At 42.3% G+C, this 20,911-nt stretch overlaps 1 protein-coding gene and 1 non-coding gene across 2 annotated transcripts in view; both read right to left on the bottom strand.

Annotated features, from left to right (window-relative positions):
* RYR3 (ryanodine receptor 3) overlaps positions 1 to 20,911 on the bottom strand; it is a 721,882-nt gene that overhangs the window by 522,972 nt on the left and 177,999 nt on the right. The window contains exons 4-6 of the mRNA XM_060262621.1: positions 10,169 to 10,243; positions 8,895 to 8,973; positions 4,314 to 4,426 (exon numbers count right to left, since the gene is read on the bottom strand). Coding sequence (XP_060118604.1) covers positions 4,314 to 4,426; positions 8,895 to 8,973; positions 10,169 to 10,243 — 267 coding nt within the window. The remainder of the gene's footprint in view (positions 1 to 4,313; positions 4,427 to 8,894; positions 8,974 to 10,168; positions 10,244 to 20,911) is intronic.
* On the bottom strand, positions 4,942 to 5,131 carry LOC132590325 (U2 spliceosomal RNA). Its single transcript, XR_009556674.1, has one exon. It is a non-coding gene; the product is annotated as a U2 spliceosomal RNA (small nuclear RNA).

Here is a 20,911-nt window from a genome sequence, read left to right as displayed (position 1 = left end):
TTTTTGCTCTTTCACAAGTCCACCACATATGGTAGAAAGAACCTTCATGTTTTTTACATTTCCAACATCTGTCTGGCATCTTATTATTCATCTTTGCCATTTTTTAGGAGTCATATACCATCTATACATCATTTTAAAACAGTTCTCTTTAATACTATGACACATCGAAAGCTTCATAGAATTCTTCCACAAGTATTCCCAAGTTTCCATCTGTATTTCTTTATTTACATTAATTGCCCATTTAATCTTTTGAGATTTTACTACTTCATTCTCCGTGGACCATTTTAAAAGTAATTTATATATTTTTGAAATTAATTTTTCATTGTCTCCAACCAGAATTTTTTCCATTTCTGTTTACTCTTTTCTTATTCCTTCAGTTTTAATATCATTTTCCACCAAGCTCTGTATTTGTTGCATTTGAAACCAATCATATTTATTATTCAGCTCTTCAGCAGTTTTCAATTCTATTTTGCCACTTTGTATTTTTAATAATTGACTATATGACAACCACTTTTCTTCACCTATCTCAGCGGTAATTCCCGGTAATTCAGTGGTAATCTGGTAATTTCCCGGATCTCCTCTGGAACCCTTTTTAAAGATGGGGGTGACAATTGCTACCTTCCAGTCCTCAGGAATGGAGGCAGATTTCAATGAAAGATTACATATTTTTGTCACGAGATCCACAAGTTCAACTTTGAGTTCTTTCAGAACTCTTGGATGTATGCCATCGGACCTGGTGACTTAGTTTTTAATTCGTCTACCAGTTGTAGAACCTCCTCTCTTGTCACCTTAATCTGACTCAGGTCTTCAACACCTCTTCCAAGATAAGTGGTTCTGGAGCGGGCAAACACTTCTCATCTTCCACAGTGAAGACTGAGGCAAAAAATGCATTCAGCTTCTCAGCCATTTCCATATCCGTCTTCAGTAATCCTTTTACCCCAAGGGCCTTCATCCTTCATCCAAGGGCCCCACTGCCTCCCTGGCTCGTTTCCTGCTTCTAATATACTTTTACTGTTGGTCTTTATGTTTTTTGCAATATGCTCCTCATAGTCCCTTTTTACCTGCCTGATCACAGTCTTGCATTTGATTTGCCACAGCCTATGTTCCCTTTTATTAATCTCACTTGGACTAGCTTTCCACCACTTAAAAAAGTCCTTCTTACCTTTTACAGCTTCCATTACTTTGTTTGTTAACCATGCAGGCCTTTTCTTATACCTGTTTGTGCCTTTTCCTAACTTGTGGTATATATTTTATCTGAGCTTCTAGAATTGTAGTTTTAAATAGCCTCCAAGCTTCCCCAAGGGTTTTGACTGTATTTACCTTTCCTTTCCGGTTCCTCTTCACATGCTTTCTCATCTCAGAGAATTTACCCCTTTTAAAGTTAAATGTGATTGTGCTGGTCTTTTGGGGCAACTCTCTATTTATACAAATGGTGAAATCAATAACGCTATGGTCACTGCTCCCAAGCGGTGCAATCACTTTTACATCTCTCACCAAGACTTGGGCATTACTTAGGACCAAATCCAGGATCTGTGACCATCTGCTCCATAGCACAGTCATTGAGAGCATCTAGAAACTCAATCTCATTCTCTCGACCAGAACACATATTGACCCAATCAATCTGCGGGTAGTTAAAATCACCTATTACGACACAGTTTTTACGTTTAGCCTCTATCTTTAAGCCTTCCATCATATTATAATCGTCCTCTCTCTTTTGATTTGGTGGGTGATAACAAACACCCATAGTTAAATTTCCTTTTTGGCCCTCTATTTCAACCCAAAGCATTTCTAGAAGGGAATCTAATTCTCTAACCTCAGTCTTACTGGACTGTATACCCTCTCTGACATACAGAGCCACTCCACCTCCAACTCTTCCCTCCCTATCCTTCCGATATGACTTATATCCGGGAATCACCGTGTCCCACTGATTCTCCTCATTCCACCAAGTTTCTGAATTTCCCACAATGTCTATGTTTTCTCCCAACACTAAACATTCCAACTCACCAATTTTACTTTGAACACTTCTAGCATTTGTATACAAACATCTATAATTTCCCAGGCAAGCTAGGCCCACAACTTTCCTCCTGCTGCCTCGAAACTTTGGCAGACAATCCATACTGTTTGTCACCATCTCAGTAGACAACTCTGATCCATTACCCGGTAGAAAAGTAACAGCTAATCCTTCATCTCTTTGAGATGAGTCCTCCTGAACCAGAGACATTTCATCTCCTGTCGACTTTCCCCTAAGAATTAGTTTAAAAACTGCTCTGCCACCTTTTTAATTTTAAGCGCCAGCAGCCTGATTCCATCTGGGGATAAGTGGAGACTGTCTCTTTTGTACAGCTCCCACTTGTTCCAGAAAGCATCCCAGTGCCTAACAAACTTAAACCCTTCCTCCCTACACCATCGTCTCATCCACACATTGAGACTTCTAATTTGTGCGTGTCTCTCCAGCCCTGCACGTGGAACAGGTAGCACTTCTGAGAAGGCTACCTTGGAGGTCCTGGCCTTAAGTCTCCTGCCTAGCAGCCTAAATTTTTCCTCCAGGATCTCACGACTGTATTTCCCCACATTGTTGGTGCTAACATGCACCATGACCACTGGCTCCTCCCCAGCACTGTCTATCAGCCTATCTACTACACGCATAATGTCTGCTACCTTCGCACCAGGCAGGCAAGTCACCATACGATCAGTATGTGGTTTTGCCACCCAGCTGTCTACTTGCCTAAGGATCGAATCACCAACTACCAAGACCCTCCCCTCTCTCCCTGCTCAGGGATGGTTCCTTGGCGCGAAAGGATACCCGCTCACCAACTGAAGAAGAAGTCCCTTCTGAGGGTGCATTCCCCTTATCCTCAGCACGGTGCCCTGTTCCCTCTCGACGCTCATGCTCCCTGGCAGCAACGGGGCTGCCACGTTCAGAGCGGGGTCATCTAATACATCTCGGAGATTCTTCTCCAAGTGCCTAACTGACTGTCTCTGCTTCTCCAAGTCAGTCACCTTGGCCTCAAGGGTACGAACTCGTTCCCTGAGGACCAGGAGCTCCTTGCATCGAGAACACATCCAAGACTTCAGTCCTGTGGGCAGATAGTCATACATGTGACACTCAGTGTAAAACACTGGAAAGCCCCCACCCACCTGCTGGCATTCTATCTTCATGATAGCTTTTTTAAAAAATATACAGTCCCCTTTTAAATCCTGTTTGTTTATGTGGCTCTCCTTCTGGAGGGTCAACTTACCTTATTGGGAACGCAAGGAAAATAGGGATCTGGATTCCTGGTCCTTACACAGCCCCCAGGCTAAGAGCCACAGGCCAAGAGCCCTTTAGCTTTCGCCCTTTGGCTCGTGCCTCTGGCAAGGCGCAGCTTAATAATGTAAAGAGGGTGGAGAACACAGCCACTCCTAATCAATCAGCAACAATCACCTTCAATCACCTTCAGCCCACTCAAACCAAACAGACAGCAGTTCCCCAGCAACCACAAATTCAGAATTTTCAGCAGTCACACAAACTCAGAAATTCTCAGCAACTTCCCCAGCTGCTTAGAAAGCCAAACCCCACACTTGTAGCACTTCTTCTCTGCTCTCTCTCAGAGCTCTCTGAAATGTGCTCAGCCTCTGGCAAGGCGCAGCTTAATAATGAGATAAAATTGTCCTTTTCCTTTCTAAAATTATTTTATAATATCTACTAATTTCTTTCAGCTATTACCTTTAGCAATCAAAATCTCATTTCAGACCAGACCCAATGAATACCTCATTCTTCCAGCACACAACTTCAAATGAACTAAGGTGCAGAATGGACATTTTGGAAATAGTTATTATTTTAGGGACAGACAGACAGGATTGCCAAGCTTCTAGCTGTTGCAGGAGACTTGCATCAGCAATCCTTTCTTCCTTCTGTTACTCAGAGTATGCCTTCTGGAGAAAAATTTTAAAAATCACAAGACAGGCCAACTGTGTGACATCACTTCCAGGGAAAACATGGAAGCAATGCCAGTCCTTTCTAGGAATTACTAGAAGTTCTATGGTTCTATCATAAGGTAAATTAGATTCCTAGAGAGGCATGATGTCACTTCCAGGTTTTCCTGGTAAGTGATATTGCACTGTAACCAAAGACATCCTCATGGCTCCACTCCCCTGCCAGTTGCCAGGCAATTATACTAAGAGGTCACAATTATCTTAAAAGGAAGGCCATATGTATAAGAAACATATAGGCTATAATTTGGAAAATGTGAAAGTGAAGACAAAAACTGAAAATTACAGCACTGTTGGTAAGAACATATGCAAAAGAGTCACAAAGATTCATAGATCCTTACCAGGTACCTTTCAGAGGACACACTAACCAAGATAAGGTCATCTCCAATACGGACTTTTTCTCCTTCAGATCTTTGTTTAGAAGCAGGATGTATGGTCCACCAGCAAGTTTCACCTACAGTACACAGAGGTGCTAATATTATCTTTTGATTATTATTCTGTTTTTCAGCTACAATTAAGACTAGATAAAAATGACATCAAAACTCAATGTACATAATTCTATGAAGAAGGGATTCTGAGCTAACATGGAGGGATCCAGGCACAACAAAAAGACACCTGGCTGTCTCCTGCTCTTCCTCTGATGACCTCATTGGCAGCTGTTTGAAGCAAAAGGAAAAGCCAACTCAAAATCAGCTTCCAGAAAAAAATCAGGGTAAAAGAGGTCTTAATAGAAATGGAAAGCGGGGCTGTGGGGGGGAGATAAAAGAAGAAGATATTGGATTTATACCCTGCACCCTTCACACCCTGGATCTCAGAGTGGCCTATAATCTCCTTTACCTTCCTCCCCCACAACAGACACCCTGTGAGATAGGTGGGGCTGAGAGAGCTCTCACAGAAGCTGCCCTTTGAAGGACAGCTCTGCAAGAAAGTTATGGCTGACCCAAGATCATTCCAGCAGCTGCAAGTGGAGGAGTAGGGAATCAAATCTGGTTCTCCCAGATAAGAGTCCACATACTTAACCACTACACCTAACTGGCTCTCAATATTACCCAGTTCCAAAAATCCATTTAATATATAGTCCTCAAATAGAAGACATATCAGATATTAAGCTGATAAGAACAGATAGTACACGATCTTAGGCAGAAGGCTGAGAAGCTAAAACTAAAGTGAAAACTAAAGGCACAAAAATGTATGTGGAAATCGGGATAAACTGAAGCAGAATGGCCCGGGGCTAGAACTGATGATAAACCCAATGCAGAAAACCCCTTAGGATCTGGGTGTCCCGCCTCGGGACTTGGCCGGAGGGGGGGACGGCCCCCCCATGGCTGCCCCCCCAGCTGCAGTCACACCCACCTCGGCTGACCACCCAGTCAAGCCCCACCAATGAAGGCCCCCCCCCCAGCGGGCACCGGAGCCGCCCGTGACATCCCCACTCATCTCTATGTGGCCCAAGGAGCCCGGAGGATCGGGCAGTGGCCGTGCTAGACCCCACAGCCACCCGATGTGGAAGGAACTGACTGGCCACTGGGGAGGAGCCGGGGCCAGCTGGTGACAAGCCTGTGAGGCCTGGTCTGAACCACGGTGGCGCCCCAGCCCACCAGATGGCCAGCACGTGAGCCAGATGAAGGCCTCGCCCCAGGACGCCCGGGATAGGCATCGGGGCTTATGAAGAGGGGCGGGGCCAGCCTGGGGGAGAGGCAGGAGGGAAGGGGTGAGGCTCCCAGGGGAATAAAAGGAAGCCACTCTGGGAGGTCAGGAAGTAAGGATGGTGGATGTGAAAAGAGGGCTGCCCACTCAGAAAGATAGAAGGAGCCCTAAACACCACCAGGGATAGGAGGCTGGGTGACACAACCCTGCCCCTATCCAATTCTGAGACCTCCACAGCTGGCTTCGAGGGTCCACTGGAAGGGCTGGCCACCAGGGACTCCCCAGGGGGCAACAGGGGTGTGACACTGGGAGACACATTTATAAATCCTCATTCTGCCATGGAAGCTCGCTGAGTGATCTGGGGTAGTTACTGTGCCTCTCAGACTACCCTAACTCATGGAGTTGTGTAGATAAATGGAAGTGTACACCGCTTTGGGTTTGAAATGGGGAGAAAAATGGGTATAAATATATAAATTAATAAATAAACCGCAGCTGAGAACAATGCACACAATATCTACTACACAGGCTGAACAATGTTGAGTCTCTGAAATCACAGTGCAAAGAGAACCTAGGAAAAAGAGGTCACTGCCCAGAAACTTCCCAACCTGGATATTCCCAAGCATCTTCTCTACTTTGCATAGATGCACTTCACATCTATGCAAAGCCCTGCCTGGAAGTAACTGGCAACCAGGATGAAAGTAAGCTTATTGGAGCTCCACTTTCTCCCAGGTGGTACAAGGAGAGGACAACAGGTATCCTTCATCTTCATGACCCATGCACCGTCAACCAGGGCTTGAGATGAAAGCGAGCCCCAGCAGAATTAGATTTATGCAGCACAGCAACAGAGTGGGTCTGAGAGATGTAAATGTGTAAGTCACACCCACTGCCTTCTCTTTGTTATGCTCCTCCTCAAATTGCAGTGTCCCAAGCAACACATTGTACAATGAACCAGCCCTGACCTGGTAGCTGGTTAAGTGGTTGTACAGAGTGCTAGAAGAAGCATCTCCCTAAGTAGCTATGAGAGCCAACAGCTACTGAAGTCACAGAGAAGATTCTAACTATATGATGTCCTATATACTACTCTGTGAACCAGGTCCTTGTCTTCAGCTTAAACATTTGTGAACATACAACTATGTTTAGAATGAACCCTACATGCCATGTAGGTTTTTTTTGCTATACACGAGCAACACAAATTATTTTAAATAGTTGCAATTTCAGTTACAATTATTTCATGCACTGTAGGCTTTCATTAGCTTTTAACATTTAATGCAGCAGTATCTAATGAAACTGATATTTTTTCTTTATGTATAACGGCGGATGCAAAGTTTTCCAGTATTAATAATATTCATATCTCATATAAAATGTTTTAAATATAACAGCAATTAGTTAATTCTCTTACAGAATGCCTTTTAAGACACATGAGTCCTCTGAACATGTGTAGAGTGCTTCCTCACATCATCGTGGACCTATACAATTTGGGGCCCATTGTACAGAATGCAGTTGACCAGTGCTTTAATAGAGTCTGCCAGATGGTTAACACCCAGGTTTTACAGTTCCAGGTGGACACCTCTATTAGAAAGTTTATCAGCTCTTTCTGGCCAAATGTCTGTAGCTATTTGGTTGCATTCAGTTTGATGTATCTAATACTTTACAGACCTAGCACAAAATAACAACAAGCCACTTGTGATGAGTTGGGATGGCAGGAGTGAGCACAAATATATTTTTGGTGGGAAAACCCCCACTCAATCCAGAGTCCCTGTCCTCGTGATGGTTGCATATCTGTTTTGAGATTAACTGCCCACACCATACTTCCCCATCAAACCAACAAACACAGTGTCAGAACTGGGAACTTCAAGAATGACTCATTACTTTGTTTCAAAAGTCAAGACGTTTATTGAGAACTTAGTATCCAGGAAAGAAGCAGATTGACTCTGATAGCTTTTCTCAGCTATCGGCACATTCTTATGCAGTGGTAACAGAAACAATAAAACCATTTCTCACACCCAGAGAGACAGGCGTCTGTTCCCAGGCCCCTTATCTCTAAACGCGGGGAAGGACCCCCGCTGCTCTTCTCTGGCATCTTGGCTTCAAAGGCCACCTGCAGATGTTTCCCAGAGCTATCTGTCACCCTTCAATGGTTAGTGTTTGTTTGAAATGCAGAGTTACAGGGTTAGTATACATTTCTAATATAGAGTCAGTTAGGCTAACAATAGCTGCTCAGCATATAGGAAAGTTACAAGTTCTGACACACAGCTGTGAAGGAAGCCAAAGAAATGTTTTGTTATTGGACTGCCACTGCTCAGCGATATTTATAACTAGCCACTCCCAAAGTAATTCACAATGATGTTCCTGAGGTACCCATTCTTTACTACCAAGAAGGAAAATGAAACTTTAACAAAAACAGCTTACTTAACACAGAGGGGAAAGTAAATCTGAGGATCTTCTGAACCAATTTTATACAAATATAATTTTCTGAGAGGTTATTATGGAGTTATGGAGATACAGTTTCTTTATAGAATATATACATATATATACAGAACATAAGTAACTGCCCAATTATTTTAGAGTTTAAAAGCTGTTATTTTTCTTCCATAGATTTCCTGAGCCAGTTTGGTGTAGTGGTTAAGTGTGCAGACTCTTATCTAGGAGAACCGGGTTCGATTCCCCACTCCTCCACTTGGACCTGCTAGCATGGCCTTGGGTCAGCCATAGCTCTGGCAGAGGTTGTCCTTGAAAGGGCAGCTGCTGTAAGAGCCCTCTCCAGCCCCACCCACCTCACAGGGTGTCTGTTGTGAGGCAGGAAGGTAAAGGAGATTGTGAGCTGCTCTGAGACTCTTTGAAGTGGAGGGCGGAATATAAATCTAATATCTTCTTCAATATTTTCTTCTTCTTCTGACCTTTTAGATTCTGTGAAAACCTTTTTATATTGCAGACCTCCTCTAAATAACTGTGAAAGACTACATATAAGAACCACACTGGCCACAGCACTCAACAGTCCACTGCCACCTGAAGTGACTGGAGACAGAGCAAGATCCACATCCTACCTAAGGAACCTAGAAACCCTACCTGACCCAAACAATAGTTAAACAGCTCTTTTCATCCTCTGCTCCTTCCTCTCCCTCTCCCCTCTCTGAAAGTTCAGAGGGTCCTGATTGTCTGTTCTTGGTGTTTTCTGACAGAACACCAAAGCACAAAGGGAACTAGCAGGTGTGAAAAAGGGACAGTCCTGGCTCTGTCTAATGTAGGAAGGGTCATGGTTTTCAGGATATACATACCTGCTGCATTCTCTTGTAGCCCCACATCAAATGCAAGTTTATCTGTCTGAGACCTTGATGTAGTCAAACATGTCAAATACTGAAAAACATCAATTGAAATAAGCTAATTATATCCTATAAACTCTTGCTCCCAAGTCTGCAGGGGCCTAATTTCTTTTGTTAGTACTTTGTATATATGGATTCGATACCTACAATGAAATAAACACGAAAGCCCTTGCAGCTATTACATTCTAGAACATAATAAAATAGAATTCTTACCAGTGATCACCAGATTAGAATGAGTAACTTCAAAGAGGGTCTGTATTTTAAATGCCATTATTTGGGAATCATAGTAGCCTGGTGTCTGTGTGTGTTGTTTTTTAACATCAACAGATCAATCTAGTATCAAAGGCAGCCTTTTATAGAACAGCTTCTTCTATAAATGCTTCCTTTTCCACTTTTTAAAAATAAATCTTGATTACAGGTTTTCAGAAGTGAATGATGCCTGTTGATACTATTCAGCGATGGTTGCTGTGCAACAGTGGGCTCCTGTGGTGACTGTCTAATGTATCACTTCTGATGTTTCCAAAGGGTGTGTGTGTGTGTGTTTTAAAGTAAGTTTATAAATAAAAAATGTTCTAAAGAGAAAACCTCCTATTATAAGTAGTATTAATAAACAGAAAGGGGAAATCATTAGACAGCAAAAATATCAATATATATATAGTTTCTATTGACCAAGACTAGTTTCTGTTGATCACAACTACAAGGCAATTTATGGCAAACCAAAGCTAAATGCTGGTGAAGACCCTGATTATGCAACAGGACTGAGATGTGCAGGGTTAATACAAAGCAGATGGGAAGTGAGCCCATTTAATCTTGGATGATCCCTACCCCTCATTCGCTACTTCTGGAGGTGGCATGGAATGCACTCTGCAGGAGAAAAGCAAGGACAAGGAAAGCAAGGGGTGCAGCTTGTCTGAGTTCTCCAGTCCCAGCATCAAGCTTCCTTGTGTAGAGGGAGATATCTTTGGCAGAGATGGTTGGTAGTGAATAGAAAAAAGAGGAGGATAAATTCAAACAAGGACAGAGAAGTAGGAGTAATTTCCTAGCCCAACATGGAGAAGGGAGAGACTGGGAGTACGGCAATCTAGAGCCTGTACTTGTAGGAAGAACCTTGTTATCCCATTTCTCCTGCTAGCTCACCTAGTAAGCAACATACAAGTACCTGTCTTCATCTTTCCATTCCCAGAGTAACAGGCTGGCACTTGGTTAGTCGGAATAAGTGAAGAACTTACCATTCCACTGAAGGAATGACGAAGTAGAATGGCATGGCCATACAGCAGTGTTCTATGACCACCTCCTTGGGCTGCCTGTAGAATATTATAAGGAAATCTCAATAATTAAATGGAATAGAAACTAAGAGAATTCACAATTTTAACAGTGAGAAATCATTTTTTCAGTGAAGCAATTAAATTTGAATTAGCCTGAAATTCTTTACAATCACAATTATGCCAAAATATTTGTATAGTTTTGTGAAAAATGACAAACACAGATTAGTATCAATGTTCTTACATTGCACCTCCCAGTTAAACCAAAACAATTCAACTGGAAATTGATGAGGAAGTAGACAAAGTAGCATGCCTTACAGCCTTTCTGAGAGAATACAGCTTCAAAATGCTAGTAAAGGATTGGACAACTGAATATTCCGCAACCCCCCCCCCCTTTTAAATCCCAACTATGGAAAGTTAGCACCTCAGAAGAAGACCTCGGTGTACAAGCACATTTCAAATATGGTTGCAGTCTCCTAAGTGGTGTACATGATTATGTAGACTGAATGTGCGGAAATGTTTGTTTTGTTTCCAAGGTTAAAGAATAGTCACACTGATGGCAAAAGTCAAGCAAAGACAGATATAATATGAGATACTCAGAATGAGCATAGAGTCAGTAGCCTTACAGAACCTGATAGAATTTCTTGTATAACTTACAGCACAATCCTGTGCAGAGTTGCTACCCCACACTTCCATAATTTGGCAAGCAATGTAAAACAGAATTGCTTAGGAGGGGATTTTTATTAGAGTAATAGGGCTACAGAATAATGGAATGGTTCACAAATGCACTTGTAGAAAAGGGAAAGTACTGTATCTATGCACCATGTATAGTATGTATTATCTATTTATTGTATCCATTGTTGTGCTCTTGCTGCAGTTTTTTCTATTAGATATCTCATGCTATTTGATTGCATTTTTATCCACTTGGGACTAAGTGAGAAACATGTGCTATAAATAAATTCATAAATGAATAAATCTTAGACCACTGATTTAAATGAACTTTGCCTGGGGATACTCTGTGTAGGATTGCTTTGCAAATCTTTGGTGTAGTGAGAGATTCAGTACCTTGATCTACAGCTGTGGCATTGCAGCACAGTAGAAGTCAAGTGGGTCACTCCTTCTAGCCACAAATTCCCCAAATTTCCTTCCCCAAAAGCTGCAGTTTGAGATACTCAGTGATTTACAAAGATCAGGAACAGGCTCTGGGATGCCTCCCCTCCGCCCCCCCCCCCACCAGTCCTAGCTCCTGCCTCTGAACCAATCCTGGATTATATTTGGAGGACTGAGGGTTAAAACAGTAACTGCAGTGATATATCTCAAACTTAAAAGTATAAAACTACTTCTTACCTTTCTTATAAACTTTCCAGAAGCATTAAAATAATAAAAAAAATAAAACTTATGAACATGATTCTAAATTATCATCTTACAGGAGACTGATATGCTGATGATGAATACTGGAATTTGGTAAATGCTTTCATATCTGTATTTTTTTATTTTGAATGTGTGGTTCAATTCTCCATCATCAATTAATGTTATTTTTATGAGGAAAGAATCTGGAAAAAAAAAATAAACTGCACCCACTGTAAAGTTTTCACAAGAATTTATCACTCTGAAAACTGGATTAAAGAGTATTGATTGAATGCAGATAAGTCACAAGAACTTTGAGCTTTTTAGAAATGCTTTTAGATACAATTTCAATGTCTGAACTAAAGGACAACAATTTCTATGTCTGAAGTACTAATTTATACCCACTTTTTCACTTTATACTCAGGGCACAGTTAAGATGTTATTTCACTTTTTAAATTACATGACTGGAAACCTTAAATAATATATGAGAATTGTTTCCTTTCATGTTTTGGGATCATATCTGATTATGTCAAAATTAGATTTTTGACAAATTCTACTGTTGAACACTATGATGACCTAACCCTCTTCCATCATATGTAGGATTTTCCCTCTGTTTTTCTCTTCCTTTCTGAGCAGCCCTTTTACCTTTTTTCTTCTTTCCTGAAGATCTATGCCTCTCCCATGCTGCAACATTATTACATTTTAATGCTGACTCAGCATAAGGGAAGAGACAAGGACCGTTTTCGCACACAGCTTACCACGGGGTCACATTCCTGTTCTTTCCGCAGCGTCCGTCGGATTTCCCATTATCTGCGCCGAAGTTACAGGAAGTGCGGTGGCTTTTGCATAGCAAACGAAAACAGCTAAAACCCAGTTTACGTTTGCTTCGTAAAATCCGCAGTACTTCCTGTAACTCCGGTGCAGATAATGGGAAATCCGACAGATGCTGCGGAGAGAACAGGAATGTGACTATGTGGTAAGCTGCATGCAAAAACGGTCAAGATCTTCCTCCTTCTGAAATAGCATATGAGAAGCTTTCTGACAATAAAAAATAAACAAAATATTTTATTCAATTGGGAAAGGTCAGGTGAAATCAGGGGTAAAATGTCTGAGGTGAATCAATAATAGTTCTGAGGTAACAATAACTTTAAAAAATATGATATGCTTTCAGCAATTTAGAGTTTAAACTTTTCACACAGTCTTAGAATCTCTGAGATGAAAGGCTTTTGATTCAGTGTTTCTTAAACATTTCAGTATATGTTCTTGAGTTTAACTCTTCATGTTTTAGAAAGCAGGTACGCACCCTACCAAATCCCATCTCTGAGAACATCAGAGATCATTCCACTCTTTAGAGCTATCTCCCTTTCAATTGGGGAGGAAATATCTTCTCTAAGCAAAAGATCTATCCCTTTTCCTGGTCCAAATGGAGTCTTCACCAATCTTCCTGCTCCTCCTTGCCAACTTTCCCAGTCCTCTGTCAATGTTAAACTGTTTTCAGTAATTGCTAAATGCTCCTCAGTCAGGGCTAAACTGTTCCAGTTCTCTGTCATTATTTGTCCCAGCCAGGCCTAGTTGGGACTCAGCCAAGACTCCCCCCCACTCCCCCAACTGCTCCCTGGGGGCTGCTGCCAGACACCTTCCAAGCACAAAGGGAGCATTAATCCAAAGACCAAAAAAGGCAATTTGCAACAAGACAGCAGGAAGCCAAGCCTTTCATCACCCCCCACAAGCCGTCGTAGCAAGCAAGTCGCACAGAATAATGCCCCAGGTTCATGGGAATTGGGGAGGCAGGAGCTGACCGCCAGTGCAGAAGGAGATGGGAGAATCCCATGGTAGTTCAGGCCAGCCCCTCCTTCAAAGGGAAGGCAGCAGAATGGTCTCCTCCCCAACACCCTCCCCAAGACCACAGCAGGTGCAGATGGGGAAGAGGAGAACCTGAAACCAGCCCTGGAGGAGAACACTGGCACAGTCTTGCCCAGGAGCCCTATTGGAGCTCATATACGGGCCAGGGCCAAGCCCCAGGGAGGGAGATCAGCCAATGGAGGAAGGGCTAGGGAGCAGGGAGAGGTATAAGGGGGAGGTCAGACAAGAGGTTGGGGAGGAGAAGCTAGCAGCCAGTCAGAGGGCTGCAAGAGAGAGCAAGAGAGCACCAGCAGGTCAGAGGGGCACATTGGATAAAGTTAATGCAGCCCCCTGACTATTCTGTGACCTCAGGTCTCCACCTTCAGCTGCCTGAGCAACAGCCACTGGTGGGGGACCCCAGGGGAGGAGGTGAGGCTTGACAGTACTAAACTGAGTTCTGCTCAACTGATGCTAACCAATCAAATTCCTTTTGATCAGCTTGTCACTCAAGGCTCTATGAGGCATTAGAGTATAGGACTAGGATCAGAGAGACCCGGGCTCAAATTTGCAATCTGCTATGGAAGCTTGCTGGGTGACCTTGGGCCAGTCACACGAGCTCAGCTCAACCTACCTCACAGGTTTGTTGTGAGGATAAATTAGAGGAGAAGAAAACAATGTAAACTCATTTGGGTCCCTATTGAGGTGAGAGTGGGGTATAAATGAAGTTAATAAAAAACAGGAAAGCAGTTAGGTGATGAGGCTTACATACTCACTAGATATACATACAGTGTGAAACAAGTTTTGTGAAGGTGAAATGTGGAAACATGAACCAACCTTCACAAATGTCATACATGAATAGGTAATCTTTGCCTTTGGCTAGTGTAATTATAACAGTAGTGGTTGCTTTACCATAGTTAATCACTCAAAAGCAGACACAGGATCTTACACATCCTCTTTCCCTATGTCCTCCTGGAATTACAACTGATCCCAAGACTACAGAAACCGCAGCTTTGGCAGCTTCAAAGGGAAAATTCTACGCCTCTACGGCATCACATCCACATTGAGCTCTGTCTCCTCCTGAAACTCTGTGATCTCTAGGCACTATCCACAAATCTCCAGGGATTTCCTAAGCCAGAGCTGGCAATCCTATCCTCCATACCTTCCCTTCTGGTTGTACATCTGACCATTGTCCCCAGCAATGTTAATAATGTCAGTGTTAATCAGGGTGTCCTATTTAATCTGGGATATGAAATAATTTTAAGCTGCCAATATATCATTTAGTCAGTCACCAATGGGCCCAGTGGCAGAAAATTCATGCTCCAAATAAAATGAGGTGGGGAAAGGTTATGTGCAATCTCACAGCCCTGCTCTGACTACTTAACCATGACTGCTTAGCCATGATTAATCACCTTCCTTTTTTTTCCCCTTGAGAAACCCATGCTGGCTCTTTGTAATAATGACCATCCTTTCTAAATGTTCAAGGACTGACTATTTGATGATTTGTTCTAAAACTTTTCCAGGCATAGACATCAAGCTGACATGTTGGTAGTTACCTAGATCCTCCTTTTCCCGCTTCTTGAAGATGGGGACAACCTTTGTCCACCTCCAGTCTTCTGACACCTGTTCTCCAATAATTATCAAAAATAATGGCCAGAGGCTCAGAAATTATGTCTGCAAGTTCTTTTAGTACCCTTGGATCCAGTTTATCTGTCCACGAGGACTTTGCTTCCTTTAAAGAAACTAGCTGTTTATGTAATACCCCCATCAATCCTAGGCTGCAACTCCTTTCTTATCATGGGTTCTGTATTTGCCATGTTGAGCACCTTTTCCCTCACAGGACAATTTAGCAGTTCTCCCCTTTCTTCCTCACCTGTTACATTCTCTCATTGTGTTTTGCTGCACTGCAGGTGAAGCCAATATGTAAAATACACATTCAATTCATGCTGTAAGGAAATGTTGGCATCACAAACAGAGAAGCCAATTTACAGCTTTCATATGAGTAGGTCATGATACAAGGACCAAAAGGATGGTCATGAGATTGAAACTTCTGCACTCAAAACTAGAATAAATCTGCTCTTGAATCTGCGAGATTATAGTAAATCAATACCATTCTCATACAATATTGTTGCAAATCAAGGTGGAACTAAAGGGATGCAATTGTGGAACTTTCAGTAGAAATTGGCTACATGCTTTCCTGGGCAGGTACAAGGAATGATAATTAGTTGAAAAAATTGAGGGAAAGTTGCATTATAAATAATAAAACTGATAAACATTTAATTTTTCTATCAGAATTATTACAGAACAGTGCCCCCCCCGGTTTGTTATTTCCATAATCAAAGCTCAGATACTATTTGATGTTCAAACTACTGGCCATGATTTTTTGCTTCATTTAAACTTAGCTGTACACCATTGTTCTCTACAGTGATCTGACATGTTAGTTTAATATAAGTGGGGGAGAAGGAGATGTAACAGAAGTGGAGCAGAGCTGTAATACCTTCTGTGAAATTCCACTGAAGTAACTGCAGCACTTATACAATTCTATTCCTTTCCCCATTGCTAGTAAGCTTCTTCTCTCAGTATTGATAAATCATTGTTTTAATTACCTTTATTTACCTCATAGCTCAGGCTTGAATGATAGTATACAGAATAAACACACTATCTAAACACAATCAGTAAAAGCAATAAAACAAACTTTAATACAAAAAAGAAAAGAAAAGCAACAACAATAAAACCTCTAAACTGTGCTACAACAAACAAACCAAGTACTTATAAAATGTTGCAATTCTGTGTAATAATAAAATTATGCAATTTTAGGGTTGCATGCTTATGGAGGATAAATTCTCATAACTGCAAACAGTAAAGTCCTTGATTTTGAGCATGTAGCCAATGGCATTGAATAGTCATGACCTTGCTGTACCTCAGCTGCTGAATGTGTGCATACAATTAGACCACTCATACCATTGTCCTAAGCAGGACTGTACCCTTCTAAACATATTGATTCTGATGGGCTTAAATGGATGTAGCTCTGTTTCAGATTGTACTACCGGAAACTCAGTTTAAACTTCACACACTAAGCTAACTGACAGCTGAGCAAAGGCAGCATTCAGCCCATGCACGAATACATGCTCCCTGCAAGCAATACATTGTTCTATCTACAGTAACTATTCCATTGCATTCTGCCTTGAATCAGGCAGAGATACCAAAAATATTTCCGAGTTATACCCTGCTATTGCTAGGCAACCACAAGCATTTCCACTTTCTTGCCTCCAGAAATAACAAATCTGACCAGGACTGAAATGCAGTAGGCTTGAAGATCTCTGACAGTTAACCACGCAGGAGTCAAAAGGAAAAATGAAGGTCAGGACAAATTAATAGGAAATTATAAGAACCATGTGCAAGAGGCTTTTCCATCCACTATTTACACTCCTGGTATCACATGCAAAAAGGTGATAAAAGGAATGTGTAAAGTGGATGCAAAAGCAAGCATTTACAGGATGGGAAAATTCTTTTGATAACTTCAGTCTGAAACCATATGCCATATGTTCCCATCCCCCAGGTCCTGGCAGGGGTTCCTCCAGTTTTGGGGGCACAAACTTGCCAGTGGCCATCTGACTGGTGTGGGGAAGCCCCAGCTACAAGCCTAGCCACAGGCAGCCATTCATCTCTCTCCCGACCTGCAAGATTTAAAGAACCCTTCAGCTGATCAGCAGGGAGCTGGAGAGCCCTTTAAATTTTGCAGGAGGGAAGGGAGAGGGGTGGGAACCTCCCCACTTTTTCCTCAAAGCATCTGCAATCCAAGCTGGAGTGCAATGTGCATGCGCCCCCCTTCATTCCCCAAACATTTAAAATATACCTTGAAATGCTTTGAGGGGAAAGTGGAATGCACCTGCAATCCAAGCCACAAAACTGCAGCTTGGACTGCAAATGTGTGCACCCTCTCCCTCAAAGCATTTAAAGGTATCTTTTAAATGCTTTGACGAAGAAGCAAGGGGTGGCATGTGCCAGCAAAATACCACCTCACTTCTTCCCAAAAGCATTTCAAAGATACCTTTAAAGGCTTTGCGGAAGAAGGGTGGTGTGTGTTTGCACTCCAAGCCATGATTTCACAGCTTTGATTCCAGGCACATGCAGGCCTCCACCCCTTCACTTTTCCCCCAAAGCATTTAAAGGTGAACTTTGGGGAAATGAAGGGCAGCACTCTCCTGCAATCCAAGCTGTGAAATCAGAGCTTGGAGTGCAAAAATGGATGCCCCTGCTCTCTATCGTGATGATGTCACTTCTGTGTGACATCATCACATTTGGGTTGCCCCTCCCCCCTCCTAGTCTGCCCCCAAAGTCCCCCACTGTGGAATTGGAGGGACCTGGCAACTCCAATACGTTGTGACAGTTGCTGGGCTGCAGTTGAAAACACAGCCTCTCTACCTCACCACATAACATATATTATGCATATCATGCCAGTTTTCCCTGCCCTAAATTGATTGCCAGTGCAGTGAAACAGGGGATGGAAAACTGGCAGTGTAACAATGCCCATTAGGCATCTCTAAGTGTTACAAAAGAATGGTGACACAGGGCTACCAGCTTTGAATCTGTTGCCAGCCTTGCATCTATTGTAATGCCCCCTGCCTAACTTGTTCTTTGGGGGGAAGCATAACTACCTTCTTCATAGTGAAATCAGCCACTTTGTGGCACCTGTTGTAACATGCAAAACTGTTCAAAGTGTTGATATAGTTTAGAGCACTATTTAGGACTCGAGCTTAAGAGCAACAATTTGGGGATACTTTATCATTTTGCACACTGATCAGTATATAGGGTTGCCAAGTCCAATTCAAGAAATATCTGGGGACTTTGGGGGTGGAGCCAGGAGACTTTGGGGGTGGAGCCAGGAGACATTGGGGCGGAGCCAGGAACAAGAGTGTGACAAGCATAATTGAACTCCAAGAGAGTTCTGGCCATCACATTTAAAGGGACAGCACACCTTTTTAAATGTCTTCCTTCCATAGGAAATAATGAAGGATAAGGGCACCTTCTTTTGGGGCTCATAGAATTGGACCCCCTGGTCCAATGGTTTTGAAATTTGGGGGATACTTTGGGGAGAGGCACTAGATACTATATTGAAAATTTGGTGCCTCTACCTCAAAAAACAGCTCCCCCAGAGCCCCCGAAACCTCCAGATCAATTCCCCATTATACCCTATGAGAAGACGTTTCCCTCTCCCCCCCTCCCCCCCAACCCCCCCCCCCCTTTCTGGGAAATCTGATGCAGGAGACAGAACTCACTCACCTCCGGAGGTGCAAAGGCACATGGTCCTTTGGGAGCGTGGCTGGGCTCCCCTCCCTTCACCGGCCAGCTGACTGGGGGCAGGAAGCAGCCTGAGAAAACGGAAGAGCTCTGGCTGCTGCGATCGGGGCTGGGTGGGAAGGGCTGCCGTTCTCCCCCTCCCCCCCCCCGCTTTCCCTTTTATGGCCAGCGGGAGGAGGAGGCTCCAAATCGGGGGTCTCCAGGCCTAGCGGGGGATTTGGGACCCCTATCAGTATAACTGAAGTTTTTAACCTGCTGTCCATAAGATCCCTTGGCAAAAGTATCTGTGTTCATTTGTTTTAAATTGATAAAAACAAATACATGCCAAGAAGTATGACAGATCAGGCCACAATCTTTTTTAAAAATGAAGACCCCTGGCAATTTGTCTTGCTTTTAAATGTTTGTTTAACATGACTCCCCCCCCCCATCTTAGTATTCAGTGGTTAGAACAATAATTTTTGTCCTACTATGTGTCATGATTTCTGCTTGAGAATTTTCTGGTTTTGTTATTGATTCATTAAGTTGTTCATAACTTTTCCTAGTTTCATTCAGATGACAGAATGCCCTCCCACTGATATTCATGCATACAATTAGCAAGATCTTAGCTAGGATTCCGAACAATTTTTCTTCATAATTGCTTATTTATAATTCATAACATAGTTGGTATGATCGAGACAGTCATAACCCACCTCATTCTGTTTCTGGTATGCTGAAAAGCAGGCATTAAAGAGGCATCTTTGTACAAATTCGACATGTGAAATACTAGAAGTCATTGAGTATTGTGTAGTGGCTGATAGGCTGTTGCGAGCCACATCCTCAGTTCAAATTGCTTCTCTGCAACAAACTCAACTGCACAGCCTTAGGCAAGCCACTATTGTTTTAATCTCAGTCTGCCCCTTTTCCAATATAAGGATACTATTACTGGTCAGTTTAATTTGATGAATAGGAGGTTATGTGTGAAAATGCATACAAAACCTCTACACACATGAAATTGCTGCCTAAGTGCCAAGTATAATACCATAAAGTTATCCAGAGATAGCTCTATCAAGTGAGTCAAGCCACATAATACAAACAAAGAAAATATGCACATAGCAATAGCATCCATCTAAACTGACTTGGAACCTATTATAGCATTCCATGGGAACATCACCACAATTAGTAGCCAACAACCTCATCCAAAATATCTTTCCCTTGGGCTTCTTGTCTCTCTCATATTGTGGATATCTCTCATGTCCCAGAGGCAAAGACAGTTTTGCCCAGAAATCCTAAAGTTGCAATCCTAATCATGCTTACTTGGCAATAAGTGCCAATGACTTTGGTAAACCTCACTTCTGAGCAAACATGCTTAGGATCACATCAGATTAAGTAACAGAAGACTTCAACTCACCCAAGCTGTATGTGAAACTGTTCCAAGAGCTTGTCTTTGAAGACATGCAATGCGTCTTTCCTTCACTGGAGGTACCACAGTCCCTTTCAGTGCATCTAAGGCTAAAAGCTTCCAAAGAGAAGAGTGTGGCCTTCCTTAGCTTTAGAATTTAAGTACTTTGCATCAAAATATATTTTTCTTACTTCCTTGCTGCAGCAGAATTCTTTTTGCATATTAACAGTAGTTAGTGGTGCTAGAAGCTACCATGAATTAAAAAACAACAGCAGCAGCTAAATAGAAAATTAAAATTTTAAATTGAAACAGCTGCAAACTGCACTGACAGCAACTTGTGGGAGTCTTTCTAGGGGGAGTCTTTCTCTTATGATAACCTGCTTCCTTGGAGAGTTAGATTTTTAAGTAATCACTAATTTCCCAGTGGATTGGGAAGATAAATTTAACACAGTATGATAACTTAGCATTGCACAGAAACTGGAGGCTGATTGCTCTGCTGACCTGCAGATATTTTTTAACTACATACAGGATTTATTGAAAGAAAAATCAGCAAATGTGCATTGCTATTTTTCATGCAGAGGAATAATAACAAAATTACAGTGTAATCAGAGAACCACAGGACTGCAAGTCTCCTGTGCTGTGCCAAAATTTTTCATACCAATCACCCCAGTACAGTGGATATAACAATCAAATTTACAGGATCTAAAATACCAAGAGCCACAAACTGACATTGCTCCTCTAATGAAACTGTTTAATTTAATTTCTCCTTTTCTGTAAAGAGATAGAATTTGGCCTACTAAAGCAGCACAGAACATGCATTCAGAATGGCCTCATTGCTGAGTGGG

The sequence above is a fragment of the Heteronotia binoei genome, chromosome 21 (assembly GCF_032191835.1).
Source record: "Heteronotia binoei isolate CCM8104 ecotype False Entrance Well chromosome 21, APGP_CSIRO_Hbin_v1, whole genome shotgun sequence".
Taxonomy (NCBI): domain Eukaryota; kingdom Metazoa; phylum Chordata; class Lepidosauria; order Squamata; family Gekkonidae; genus Heteronotia; species Heteronotia binoei.
The sequence above is the reverse complement of the archived record's forward strand: the minus strand, read 5'-3'. Positions and strand labels throughout refer to the sequence as shown.